At 57.2% G+C, this 13,469-nt stretch overlaps 1 protein-coding gene across 1 annotated transcript; it reads left to right on the plus strand.

The window, feature by feature from the left end:
- The first annotated feature begins 367 nt into the window (after positions 1 to 367).
- On the plus strand, positions 368 to 12,605 carry Xylt2 (xylosyltransferase 2). Its single transcript, XM_021641632.2, has 11 exons — positions 368 to 602; positions 5,859 to 6,351; positions 6,569 to 6,744; positions 7,020 to 7,222; positions 7,644 to 7,724; positions 7,913 to 8,129; positions 8,221 to 8,397; positions 8,613 to 8,875; positions 9,149 to 9,344; positions 9,902 to 10,235; positions 11,543 to 12,605. The coding sequence occupies exons 1-11, from the start codon at positions 468 to 470 to the stop codon at positions 11,863 to 11,865; spliced, it is 2,598 nt and encodes an 865-aa protein (XP_021497307.1). The 5' UTR covers positions 368 to 467; the 3' UTR covers positions 11,866 to 12,605.
- Positions 12,606 to 13,469: the final 864 nt, after the last annotated feature.

Here is a 13,469-nt window from a genome sequence, read left to right on the forward strand (position 1 = left end):
TAGGCTTTGTCCCCAGGGGCGGCCTTCGGGTTTGAGACAGGGCGGCAGGTGCTCACACAACTGGGAATGCCAGCATTTCCCGGGGGTGGGGACCCGCTGAGCGTCTCCCCTGCCTCTACCCCCGCCTGGCCTGCGACACCAGAGCCTCCGCACCCCAGGACAAGTGCTTTTGGGGCCAGGAGGTGATTCTCCCACACGCAGGAAGGCACGGAGACTTGGGAAGGACACCAGGGCCCCCCCCCCGCCCCCCCAGGAGACTAGAGCGGAAGGCCGGCCCACTGCCCCACGCTCATCCCGCGAGAGGGTGGAGCCTCGGGCTCCTCCTGCGAGAGGGTGGAGCCTCGAGTTCCGCCCCCGGCCCCGCCTATCTGGGCGGAGTGTGGAGGTGCTCAGGTCCCCGCGCCTGTGCGCACGCCCGCGGCCAGTTTGCAGGGCCGGACGCGCGCCCCGCGTCCCGGGCAGGGAAGATGGTGGCGAGCGCGCGGGTGCAGAAGCTGGTGCGGCGCTACAAGCTGGCCATCGCCACCGCGCTGGCCATCCTGCTGCTGCAGGGCCTGGTGGTGTGGAGCTTCAGCGGCCTAGAGGAGGACGAGCCGGGCGAGGTGCTCCGACGGCCGTGCGGGCGGGCAGGCCGGGCGCGGGGGCGCGCGGGGTCCTGGCGGGGCTGCGGGCGGCCCCGGCCAGGCAAGTGGGGCACGGGCCGCGTGCGTGCAGGGTGCAGGCAGCCTACTGGAGCCCGGCCTCCGGCCCCCAACGCTCCCTTCCCAGGAGGGCCTGGCTGGCTGCGTGCGGGAGCGGTGCGTGACCCGGAGGCCGGGGCTGCCGGCGGACTGGGGGCCGCTGAGGGAAGCGCGGGTCATGGTGGGTTGGTCTCTGTCCCGGCGAGCGATGAAGGTCAGGCGCGGGGATCAGGGCTGGGCCCCAGTCTGCTCGGAGGTGGGGAGCCTCAGGCCAAACTTTCTGAAGTTAGGAGGGGGCGGGGGTGTACGCGCCGTGGGCGGAGGAGTGGGGGCCGAGGGACCCTGGGAATCCGTGTTCAGCTGCGCCCGAGAAGCAGCGACTGGTGGTGAAGTGGAGCTCTGGAGGAAGGTGGAATTATGGCCTGTGACAAAGTGTATACCCGGGAATAGAGTGAACAGGAGTGACCCCAAGGGGAAAAAAAAAAACTGAAGTGTCCTCAAGGTGTGGCTTTCTCAGCTAGGGAAGAACCCGGGTGGATCTTCAGGAGGGGATGGGAATGGAAGGTGGACTGTTGAGTTGGCCTTAGGACATCAGAGGAGGAGGGATCCATCTCTGGCTAATGGAACAGCAGCTGTGAGCCCCGCACCCTGACCCCAGGGGTTTTCTTACTCTTGACTGGTGCTTTTAGTTGCAGGCTCAGACACACCCTCCTGGTAGTGCGGTTAGGAGGCGTCCAGTGGGGTCCCTTCTGGAAGGGTGGAGAGAATTAGCCAAATCAAAGCCCTGCGCTGTGGCCAGAGGTCAGGGGTTCTTGCTTCTGTCCCCCTTTGTCCCTGTGTTTCCAAGGGAAGAGGCTCTAATGTCACACATCCTTTGGGGCTTTACCTGGCAGGGTGAAGGCATGGGAGCCTGGGAGAAGAGCTGCTCTTCCAGTTTTTAGACGCTGGGACGGTTAGGGGAGCAGGAGAGAGCCTGGGACCATGCCTCCAAAAGGAGCTGAGGGCAGTCATGGGGAGCTAACTGGTCTGTGACTTGTTTAAGAAGTGTGCTTGTTCTTTATGCACAAAGCGGGGAGAGAGTTTCAGTCAGGTGATGTCTCTTTGGGCAACTGGGACATCTCAGATGGAGTGGGCAGAGGAGGTGCGAGTGAGTGACCCTCTGGCCCTGGTTTGTGTGAGCGGGGAGGTTGGTGAGGGCTCTGGGGAAGAGCGTGTCAGAGCCTCTGAGTCTTCTCTGAAGTAGATGGCCCAGTGGCTGGTGGTTTGAATCAGTGAATGAGCTGAGCCCCTGACGCTCTGCCCACAGCCAGGGGTGGAGAACTGGAGAGAGGTGAGAGAATTTAGGGTCTCCCCTACCCAACACATACACACACATCTGGCTGAGGAGAGGTGAGAGAACACACACACACACACACACACACACACACACACCCAACTAAAGTTGAGAAAGGAATCCTAGACCGGGTCCCCATTGTCCTAAATATTGTGGAGTTGTGAAGCAGCAGAGTGCAGTTGCTTGAGAAGGTTAGTGCACAAGCAAGACCCCTTTCTTCACGGCCTTGTCCTGGTTCTGCTGTCAGGAAGACCACCTCTACTCACCCTTCCTTCTTCTGGGGTGGTGGTAGCACTGGTTTTGTTGGGTGATGAAAGCTGTGAAGTGAAACAGTGCCTGTGAGTGCGTGCAGGAATTCTCTGCACCTGCTAAGCTGTCGGGCTTAATACACCGTTTCAGCATTGCACCGTGGGACATACATTCGTTCAGTCAGTCAGTGTACCGCCAAGTTCTCGCCTATCAGGCGCCGGGCTCATACTGGGAATACGGAAATAAAGAGTAGATGAGGCCCTGGACTACAGGGCAGACAGTGTACAGGGAGAGAAAGACAGAGGAGAAAAGCTGGACTAACGAGGGGGCTGGCTCAGATCAGGAGGCTGGGAAAGGCTTCCTTCAGGAAGAGGTGGGCAGGAGGGTTTGAACAGAAGGGTCTCAGGAGGGTGGGCTGAGCTGGGGCTCCTCAGGGAATAGATCAGAGGGCGGGGCCCTTTCCCCAAAGATGGTTCCATCATGGATGGCCGAAGAGACCACAGTAAGGGACTTGAGTGGGTTTTAGTGTAAGTGCATTGGGAAAGCTCTGCCGCAGGAGCCAGTGTGCAGTTAAGGAAGGCACTCTGCTGTGTGTGGAGGGGCGAGAGTGGATGCCTGGGATGATCACTAACCGCCGAAGAGCCACTTGACGGCAGCTTTCACAAACATCCTCTCACTGCTTGTTTTAAATGCAGTCCAAGAAGTCCAAGAGGTGTGGGTGTGTGTATGGGGGGGGGGGGCTGTTAAGCATCTCTGTTCGCTATCTTCCTGTTTCAGGGAGGATTCAAGGATTCTCAGAGTCAGGAAGTGGCAGAGGACTTCATATGCCTCCTTGCTGGGTTGCAGGGGCAGGGGGAGCTCTGAGGCCAGAATGCATCCAGCCAGAGGACCACCCTGATCTCAGAGGCTATTGAAGGCAGCCTGTCAAGAGCACAGCTTGAGGCTCTGGAGCCTGCCTGAGAGGGGTCAGGAGTCAGGGCTGGCTGTCCACCAGGGCCTTTCTGTTTCCTTATTGCTGGCTTCTGGTCCCTAGGCTCCTTTGGGATTGTCCTTCTCAGGGTCAGCCAGCTCCCTGCTGCAGTGCAGGCCACCATCCTGCCTATTTCCTCCCACATCCTGTCCCCCACCACAGCCAGCCTGGCTCTGTGCCCTCTTGCCCTGCCCTCCCGACCAGCTTCCTGGTGCACTGGTCCAGGTATTGAGCTCTAGAACTCAACACTTCTTTGCCATCACTACCCACCTAATCTTGGCAATGTCTTCCTGAGCTTGCTGGGTGGCTGGTCAGATGCTGGATAGGTCACTACTGGATAGGGTGGTCAGCCCAGGGTGCCCTCCCCAACATGGGCATAGCACAGAGTCTCCTGGCTACTCTCTAGGATCTCAGGTGAGGAGGGACACCCTTACTCTTACTGGGTACCTCTGAAGATATCAGAGAGCCGTCTGAGGCTGAACAAGGAGCCTGGGTACTGTGGAATAGGGAAAGGACTGTTGCCGGAAGGTGAACACTGGACTCCACCCAGAGTCCACCGTGTGTGACAGACAGCCTGAATCTCGACCTTACGTCGGCCATTTCTGTCAGTTCAGTTTCCAGTAATAGTGAAAAGGATGGCAACCTTTGTGACATGTACCCACACCGAGACCTTCACAGTCATTCATCTGAGCATTATTCAACTGAGTGTTTGTGATAGTGACACACTTCTGGACTCTGGGAATATGGCCTCCCACCTAGTAGTGTTTACAGCCACGTGAGGGGCAGACAGAAGGGCATAAAGTAAATAAATTCTTGTTAGGGTGGTGGAAGAGAGCGTCACGTTTCTTCAGAAAGTTTGTTGTGGTTGTATTGTGTCCGTGAATGTGTTCGTATACGTGGGTGGACGCACTTTTGCCTTGGCCTGTATATGGAGGGCAGAGGGCAGCTCGTGGGAGTCGTTTCTCTCCTTCCACCACGTGAGCCCCAGAGATCAAGCTCAGGTGGTCATACTTGGCAGTGAGTGCCTGTACCTGCTGAGCCTCCTTGTTGGCCCCAGGTCGTCGTGTTTCTGTGGGGAAAGGAACACAGAGGATGAGGGAGGGGTAGGGTTTTCAGAGCAGGCCTTGCTGAGAAATGCCACCTGAGCAAAGAATTGAAGAGGCAAGGGATGAACTGTGGAGTGTCCAGGAAGGGCACCCAGGCTGAAGGCACAGCCAGTACAGAACTTGAGCCAGGCATGCCAGGTGGAGTGGTAAGACACTGCATAGGCCACGGGGGACAGGGTGAGGATGAGGCAAAGGGATCCATGGGTGGGGGCAAGGGTGGTGGGAGGGATCGCTCTCATAGATGCTGAGAGGAGAGGCCACTGGCTGTGTCCGGTCATGGGGATGGATGGAAGTTCTAAAAGGAGGAGCTGGAGAGATGGCTCAGCAGTTAAGAGCACCTGGCTGCTTTTCCAGAGGACCCAGGTTCAATTGCCAGCAACCACGTGGCAGCTCACAACTGTTTGTATCTCCAGTCCCGGGGGAATCCAATGCCCTCTTCTGGTCTCTGCTGTGCATTGCACACATGTGGTGCACAGACATCCGTGTAGGCAAAACATCCATACACATACAAATAACAAAACATTAAAAAGTTGTAGAAGGAACACTGGTGTCTGTGATGAGAAGAGAAGGCTTCTCAGAGCTCAGTGCGCCCCCTCTCCGGGGCAAACGAAATGCCTGCCCACCTGGGGACCTGAGCTGATAGGTGGGCCAAGAGGGGAACACAGAGGAGGGTAAGTTGAGCTAGACTGGCCGTGTGGGGCGGCAGGCACATGGAGGCTTTCTGAGTCCCCCTGAGAGATCCTGTCACAAGTGCCGAGGTTGGCAGGCCCCAGCTGTGGAACTACACCTGGACCTCAGGTTTCTTGCCAGGGATTACGTGCTCTGGTGATTGCTGGCCACAGCAATCCTGATGTAGGGGAACCCATTGAGCTGACCACACCTCAGGGCTGCTTTTGCGGGCTCTGGAGCTTCCTTTCCCTCTTTGGACTTGCCTGCCAGGCTTCCTTTGTGCCTGAAGCCTTCCTCTGCCAGCACCTGCCTAGGTCCCCTTATTATTCACAGGGTACCTTGATTCAGCAAAGCACCTTGCCTCAGCTTCCTGGGAGAGCCATCCAGTATTTAGGGTCTCCGGCTTCATTTCTACTCCTCCTCCTGAGCTATTCCCCTGCCTCAATATCCCCACATGAAAAGCGTTGGGTGCAGGTGGGGGTTAATGCTGTGTCTTCCCAGCCAGGCCCTGGTAGGAGGCATGGGTCTCACTGGGGGCACTCCCGGGTTCTCTGCAGGGTACACTCTTCTCTTAGAGAAGGCATGGGCATGGGATTTTAAATGTGTTGAAAGAGAAAGCAGAAGGAGCCCAGAGCAGGAAAAGGAAGTACAGTGCCATGTGGTCCGAGACTGTAGGGGCATGTGAGGTGCGATGGGGTGAGATGGAGAGGGTAGGTCATGTCACTGTGCAGAATCACTGAGTAAGCAGCGGGACTTCTCTAGGTAAAGGGTGAAGAGGCACTTTGGCCACGCTGGAACTCGAGGAAGGGGAAGAGGTGAGTAACTGACCACGACCCGTGTGTCTTTTACAGAAAGGTAGGCAGAGGAAGCCACGACCGCTAGACCCTGGTGAGGGTTCCAAGGACACAGACAGCTCTGCAGGGCGTAGGGGCAGTGCCGGCAGAAGGCATGGACGCTGGCGGGGCCGTGCTGAGAGCCCAGGTGTGCCTGTGGCCAAGGTGGTGCGGGCAGTGACCAGCCGGCAGAGAGCCAGCCGAAGGGTCCCGCCTGCCCCACCTCCGGAGGCGCCGGGCCGCCAGAACCTGAGCGGAGCAGCAGCTGGGGAAGCGCTGATAGGGGCCGCCGGCTTCCCACAGCATGGAGACACGGGGAGTGTGGAAGGGGCTCCCCAGCCCACGGACAACAGCTTCACTCCGAAGTGTGAGATTTTGGGCAAGGACGCCCTGTCGGCACTAGCCCGGGCCAGCACCAAGCAATGCCAGCAGGAGATTGCCAATGTGGTGTGCCTGCACCAAGCTGGGAGTCTCATGCCCAAAGCTGTGCCCCGGCACTGCCAGCTGGCTGGTAAGGGACCAGGGTACTCTGTCCTTCCCAGAAGTGGATGGGAGGTGATGTGACCCAGATCTTCGTGCTCATTTCCCAGATGTCCCCTCTTGTCTAAAGTTGTGTTAAATGTACCAGTTGGCAGAGGGGGAGCTGGGAGTAGGCCCCGAGTCTGGGCTTCTTCTAAAGGAGGCAAGCCTTTTCCCCATCTCACTAATGTCCCGTCCACTCCACTCAGGCAAGATGAGCCCCGGCATCCAGTGGGAAGAGAGTCGGGCCCAGCAGCCTGTTGGTGGCCCTCCAGTACGCATCGCCTACATGCTGGTGGTCCATGGTCGTGCTATCCGCCAGCTGAAGCGTCTCCTCAAGGCTGTCTATCATGAGCAGCACTTCTTTTATATCCACGTGGACAAGGTACTCACTGTGAGCTGGGAAGACCCAGAGAACCTGTTTGAACGGAGCAGAGACTCTGAAGGTAGACAGGTAGCCTAGAAGGTTGGCTAGATACCCAGAGAGGGCAAGTTGAGGTCCAGGATGGTCAAGCGTAAGGTGGCATGGTCTTTTAGGAGCTGGAGTCCTGCCATTCGCTGTCTCCCTTCTGTGTCTCTTGCGACGCACGCTGTCCTCACGTGGGTGGGGATGCCACCATGGTGCCCAGCTGCATCTGCTGAGCATCCCTTCTCCCTCAGCGTTCCAGCTACCTGTACCGGGAGGTGGTGGAGCTGGCCCAGCACTATGAAAATGTGCGGGTGACACCTTGGCGCATGGTCACTATCTGGGGCGGGGCCAGTCTTCTGAGGATGTACCTGCGGAGCATGAAGGACCTGCTGGAAATTCCTGGCTGGGCCTGGGACTTCTTCATCAACCTGAGTGCCACTGACTATCCAACCAGGTGTGAGGGCGGGTGGGAATGGAGTCCCATCTGTGGCGTCAGGGTTGGTAGGTCCATTTTGTCTGCCAAGTCTCACTCTAAGGTTTCCACAGCCTAGATATAGTCCATTGGCCCCAGGCATTAGGTGAGGTGTGAGGGTGGTAAAATGTGGGTCTGGTGACAGGGAATAATAAGAAATGAGAAGAGCCAGAGGCTTATGCCTAGAATGCCAGGTCAGATGGCAAAAGTGGAGGAAGGATGGGGTCTTCTTTGGGTCCCTAAGGTACCATCGCCCGGGAGCATCAGACAAGGGTCAGGCACATGGTCCAATAGCTTGTGTAAGAAAGGAAGGTCCAAGAAGTGAAGGTCACTGACGTTAGAGGACATCCGCTCTGGAACAGAGACCAAGCCACCTGCTGCACGTAATCCCTTCCCTCACCAGGACCAATGAGGAGCTGGTAGCATTCTTATCCAAGAACCGGGACAAGAATTTCCTCAAGTCACATGGGCGAGACAATTCCAGGTGAGAGAGGTGGGGAAGGAAGCCCTGCTGTCTCCCACAGTGGCCCCACACAGGCGCACCTGATGGCCCCAGCCCTGGGTTGTACAGCCCCTGAACCAGTCACAGGTGAAGGCAGGCCGGCTGCCTGGTGGAAAGAAGGCTTGGGCCCCATTCTTGTGGGACCTTCAGTCGTGGCCTTTCTCCCCCAGGTTCATCAAGAAGCAAGGCCTGGACCGGCTTTTTCACGAGTGTGATTCCCACATGTGGCGCCTGGGGGAACGGCAGATCCCTTCGGGCATTGTGGTAGATGGTGGCTCTGACTGGTTCGTGCTGACGCGCAGCTTTGTGGAATATGTGGTGTACACAGATGACCCCCTCGTGGCCCAGCTCCGCCAGTTCTACACGTACACGTTGCTTCCAGCCGAGGTGGGTGGCCAGGTAGGCACAGAGGCCAGTGAGGGCACCGGTCACATGGCCCATGGTTCACCCATCCCCCTCCCTCTTGTGCCACCTGCAGTCCTTCTTCCACACAGTGCTGGAGAACAGCCCGGCCTGTGAGAGCCTTGTGGACAACAACCTGCGGGTCACCAACTGGAACCGGAAGCTGGGCTGCAAATGCCAGTACAAACACATCGTGGACTGGTGCGGCTGCTCCCCCAATGACTTCAAGCCACAGGACTTCCTGCGGCTTCAGGTGCACTCCCTTGGCCCCAGGAAGTTGGCACCCCAGCTTTTCCCCCATAAGCTTTCTGGGTCAGAAAGGCAGGGCAGGTTTCCACCTGGGGCAGCCCCTCCGGTGTGCAGGTGGAAGAGGCAAGGAGACTAATGTCGACGGTCCTGAGGAGGGCGGCCCCTGCTGTGTTCAGGGGTCTGCGGCGCCCTTCATCTTCTTTGTCTCTTCCTCCCCAGCAAGTCTCCAGACCTACCTTCTTCGCCCGGAAGTTTGAGTCAACTGTGAACCAGGAAGTCCTGGAAATTCTGGACTTCCACCTGTATGGCAGCTACCCACCCAGCACACCAGCCCTCAAGGCTTACTGGGAGAACACCTATGACGTGGCTGATGGCCCGAGTGGACTCAGTGATGTCCTACTCACCGCTTACACGGCCTTTGCCCGTCTCGGCCTGCGTCATGCTGCCACTGCCGCATCCCCCCTGGCCACTGCACTCTGCAGGTGAGACTCCTCTTCTGACATACAGCTGGCTTTTAGCGCATGGTGCCTGAAGGGGGGGAGCAAATCAGAGACGGCCCCTGCCCAGAGTGAGCCCCCAATGTTAGGCAGGAAAAAAAGAAAGGGAGGTGAAGAAGGCAGGAGCCAGCACCATGTGGGGTGTGAGATTTGGGGCCAGAGAAGTGGCTGTGGCTCCCTGGTGCCCCCTCCCTGGTCTCCAGGTGGTATCAGGTGTGCTGATGGCGTCTCCCTTTCTCCCTGCCGAAACCTTCCTAGGTTTGAGCCCAGGGGGTTGCCGTCCAGCGTGCACCTGTATTTCTATGACGACCATTTCCAGGGCTACCTGGTGACGCAGGCGGTGCAGCCCTCAGCCCAGGGGCCAGCAGAGACCCTTGAGATGTGGCTGATGCCCCAGAGGTCGCTGAAGCTGTTGGGGCACAGTGACCAGGCCAGCCGGCTCCAGAGTCTGGAGGTGGGACAGGTCCTCCCCCTTGCTTTCTCCTGACCCCCAGCAAGACGCAGGGAGTGGGAAGAGAGGGACAGACACCAAGGGAGGGGTAAGGACTCCATCAGACCGTTGTGGTCTGGGCTCTCTGGGCTCTGCTTTCCAAATAATGGCAGCCGTGGCGATGCCGCACACCTATGCTACGTCACCCTCGCAGGCATACACTGAAGGGGCCCTCTGAGATGACACGGGGTAGGATCGGAGCTGTCAGTTCTAATCTCCCAAAGCGCAAACGCTCCTGGGGTGTGGCTAGTCCAGATGAGCTCCGGGTGTCCTTTCCTAGAGGCTCTGCCTTTGTGGGGGGGTGGTCTGCCTTTATGGGCCCCACCAGGTGGCAGCCTGGAAGAAACCTTAGAGCTGGGAGAGAGGTTTCGGTTCCAGACGTACCCCTTCAATTTGAAGATAGGGAAACTGAGGCCCTGAAAGAAGCAGCGACTGAGCTGAGTTAAAACCATGAGAGGCGGCATGAGAGCAGATAGAAGGACTTCTCCCAGGCTTCTGCCCAGCTGCCTCCCTCCCTACAGGTTGGCACTGAGTGGGACCCTAAAGAACGTCTCTTCCGGAACTTCGGGGGCCTGCTGGGACCATTGGATGAACCTGTAGCCATGCAGCGCTGGGCCCGGGGCCCCAACCTCACAGCCACTGTGGTCTGGATTGACCCAACCTATGTTGTGGCCACATCATATGACATCACGGTAGATGCGGACACTGAAGTCACGCAGTACAAGCCCCCACTGAGCCGGCCGCTGAGGCCAGGAGCCTGGACTGTTCGATTGCTTCAGTTCTGGGAACCCCTGGGCGAGACCCGTTTCCTCGTGCTGCCATTGACCTTCAACCGCAAACTACCTCTCAGGAAAGGTAAGGATGTAGTGCCCAAACGATGCCAATAACTCAGATGGAGCAGGATCTTCCAGGGTGCTGACCCAGGGCTGAGTAGTAAAATGGAGAAGGCAGGGCTCTGGTCTCACATCCCTGCAGTGTGGCAGTGAGGAAAGAAAAGCCTGGGAGTTAGGTAGACCACAGTCTGAGATGTGGCTCTGTCCTTATAACGGCCCCGAAAAGGACAGCATAACTATGGGAGACGGCTGGGTGACTGGAACAAAAGTCACTCTCAAGTTAGATTCAGCAAAATCAGAAAACACCTCAGGTCTCCCTGGGGACCAGAGGTGCTGTATTCTTGTCCCTTATCCTGTCCTGTCGATGGTGCTCCTCCACGCACACGCTCTCAGCGCAGCAGAGCCAGATGAGGGCCTTGAGACCCTCAAGTCCCAAGTAGCTTGGGATGGCCAGATTCACATGGCCCTCCGGTGGTTCGGCTGAGGCTAAGGGGACAGGCTGAAGCTGAGCGGTGTCCTGCTGGGGTTAGTTACCTCGCTGGGATGAAGGCCAAAGAGATGAGTGTGAGAGGGCGAGGAAGATGTGGGGCAGGCAAGCCGCTTCTCCATCGGATGAAGGAGACAGCAGGCTGAGCAGTCAGCTCTGCGGGCAGGCCTGGGACTAGACCTCAAAAGACAGAAGTGGAGCATGTTCTGTGCCAGCTGACAGTGTTGGCCCATGTCTGCATGAGAAGACAGAGTGGAGCTGAATGAGATGTAGAGAACAAGCTGCCAGGGGGTCTGGGAGCTACTGTGGCAGTCAAGAAGGGGTGTGGAAGATATAGCTGGAGTACTGCCTTACTTCCTAAGGTGCCTTTACTTCCTAAAGTGCCTTGTTTAACATAATTCTAAAGTTGCGGGGTTGAGGATTTAGCTCAGTAAAGCCTTGGGTTCTGACCTCAGCCAAAAAATAAAATAAAATAAAATTAGAATTGGGAATTTAGAAATTATATTTTATAAGTCTGCTTATTTATTTACGGAGACACTGTCTTACAAAAGAGCCCAGGCGACTTGGAACTCATTGTATAGCCCATTCTGGCTTTGAACCTTTGCAATCCTCTTGCCTCCCGTTGTCTCCTGTTTGTTGGAGTTATAAGTGTGTGTCACCAAGCCAGCTACAGCAATGATTTTATAGGCACAGAAAATTCCGTGGATTAGCCCCAGTCCACTCCATAGGATGAGACCTCATGGTAAGGTTAGGGTGGGAACTGCTGTGTTCAGGCCTGACTCCTATTGTCTGTCCTCCCTGGGACCAAGGGACATGCTTAACTGCTTGCTCTGTACCCCCAGATGATGCCAGCTGGCTGCACGCGGGACCACCTCACAACGAATACATGGAGCAGAGTTTCCAGGGCCTAAGCAGCATCCTGAACCTCCCTCAGCCAGAAGCTCAGGAGGAGGCTGCCCGGAGGCACACGGAGCTCACAGGTCCTGCACTTGAGGCCTGGACTGACGGGGAGCTGAGCAGTTTCTGGTCTGTGGCAGGATTGTGTGCCATAGGCCCTTCCGCCTGTCCCTCCCTGGAGCTCTGCAGACTGACCAGCTGGAGCTCTCTGTCTCCTGACCCCAAATCAGAGCTGGGGCCTGTCAAAGCTGATGGGCGTCTCAGGTAGCAGGGCCCCAGCCAGCACAACCCGGAGGAGCCGGGGAATTGCACCTTACAGACAGTGGAGGGACCTCTCTCCCTCAGACAGGAAGCAGAGGCCAGGCAGTGTGCCCGTTTGAGCCATCAGGAACGTGCACTGAGGACAGGGAAGGTGGGCGCAGTGTTCACTGCTGCTAACGGCTCTGCAAGAGACCAGAGGTCCACTGGAACCACGGAGAGGCTCTTCCTCTGCCCTCCTCTAGTTTGTACTTTTTTAAAATTTGAAATGAGTGGCAGGGGGAGGAAGATGTGCAATAGGGCTCAGAGCAGGCCCAGGAAGTGGGCCGTCGCCATGGGGAGCACTGCAGAGCACATTTGCTAACCACTCTGGGGAGGCTTTGTCTGCCTCACCATCCAGAACCTCCAGCCCCAAGTCTGCTCACAGCTGAGGCTCTTAAGAGGCGCAGGTGCCTGTCCTGCTCCGAGGCCCGGAGAACAGGTGACCTGGGGAGCCGGGCTTTAGTGGTACGGCCTCTCTCTCTGGTAGCCCGGGGACCCTAGCGCAGGGGCGGGGCTGGCTCTCAGGCTTTCCAGCACCTGCCCTAGAGAATGCAGGGCCTCAGGGCCTGCTGAGAGCCATGCGGTTTCCCAGGTGTGCCCACTGGCAGCACAGGGAGGCTGGCGGCGCTCAGAGGAGTCGCGTTGTGCCTGAAGCTCAGTGTGGAGTCTGAAATATGCAACAGAGGAAATATATCTCTATCTCTCCAAGCTGAATGTCCTCATTTGCTTTCTACTGCCAGGAGAAAGACCATGAGTAAAAGCATGGGGAGGGGAAGGGTTTTATTTCACCTTACAGCTTAAGCCACAAAGGGAAGCCAGGGCAGGAACTTGGAAGCAGGACGTAAACACAGGCCACGGGGGAAAAGGCTTACTGGCTTGCTTCCCAGGCTCATGGTCTTTCCTAAGCCTCCCAGGACCACCTGCCCGGGACTGATACCACCCCGATGGGGGGACCCTCCCACAACAGTCATGAATGGAGGCATCTTCTCAGCTGAGGGACTATCTTCCCAGATGATCCTGGCTTGTGTCAAGTTCACAAACTAGCCAGTGCACTGAAGCTCCACATTTTCTCCTGTGTATGAAGGAGCTGGGGTTGGTCCCTGGGCTTTCTGGAAGTCTTAGCTGGTTCATTGATAGCCTTGACATACAGGGAACAGTTGAAAATCTACCCAGAACCAGACGGCTTTCCAGTGAAGGCTTCTTTCTTTGAGAAAATGGGCCCCGGGAGGCCTCAATTTCCATTTGCTACCCAGCAGGCCAGCATTAGTGGCATTTAGTTTTAAAAAAGCCCCACCTGGCACTCTACTGCCATCACTGGGCCAGACTGCAGTCAGTGCTGCCTCAGGGGCCCTCAGCATTATGGAGGCCCATCCCAAAAGCGTCATCACTCTTGCTCCCTACTCAAGCCCAGCCTTCGTAGCCTGCTCAGTAAGAGAGGATATCGTGGTTCTGGCCTACCCGTTAGTTCTGTAGCTTATCCCTTTATGGCCAGGGGCAGGGATTGAGCCACTGTCCTAGGACCTGAGTGAATGTCTAAGTTACTCACTTGCTACCTTCCTCAAGTTCTCTGCC

Source organism: Meriones unguiculatus, chromosome 7 (genome assembly GCF_030254825.1).
Source record: "Meriones unguiculatus strain TT.TT164.6M chromosome 7, Bangor_MerUng_6.1, whole genome shotgun sequence".
Taxonomy (NCBI): Eukaryota; Metazoa; Chordata; class Mammalia; order Rodentia; family Muridae; genus Meriones; species Meriones unguiculatus.

Coding starts and splice junctions, on each gene's coding strand:
- Xylt2 (XM_021641632.2), top strand. CDS start 468: ATGGTGGCGAGCGCGCGGGTGCAGAAGCTGGTGCGGCGCTACAAGCTG. Junction 603..5,858: donor AGGAGGACGAGCCGGGCGAG/GTGCTCCGACGG, acceptor TGTCTTTTACAG/AAAGGTAGGCAGAGGAAGCC. Junction 9,345..9,901: donor GCCGGCTCCAGAGTCTGGAG/GTGGGACAGGTC, acceptor CCCTCCCTACAG/GTTGGCACTGAGTGGGACCC.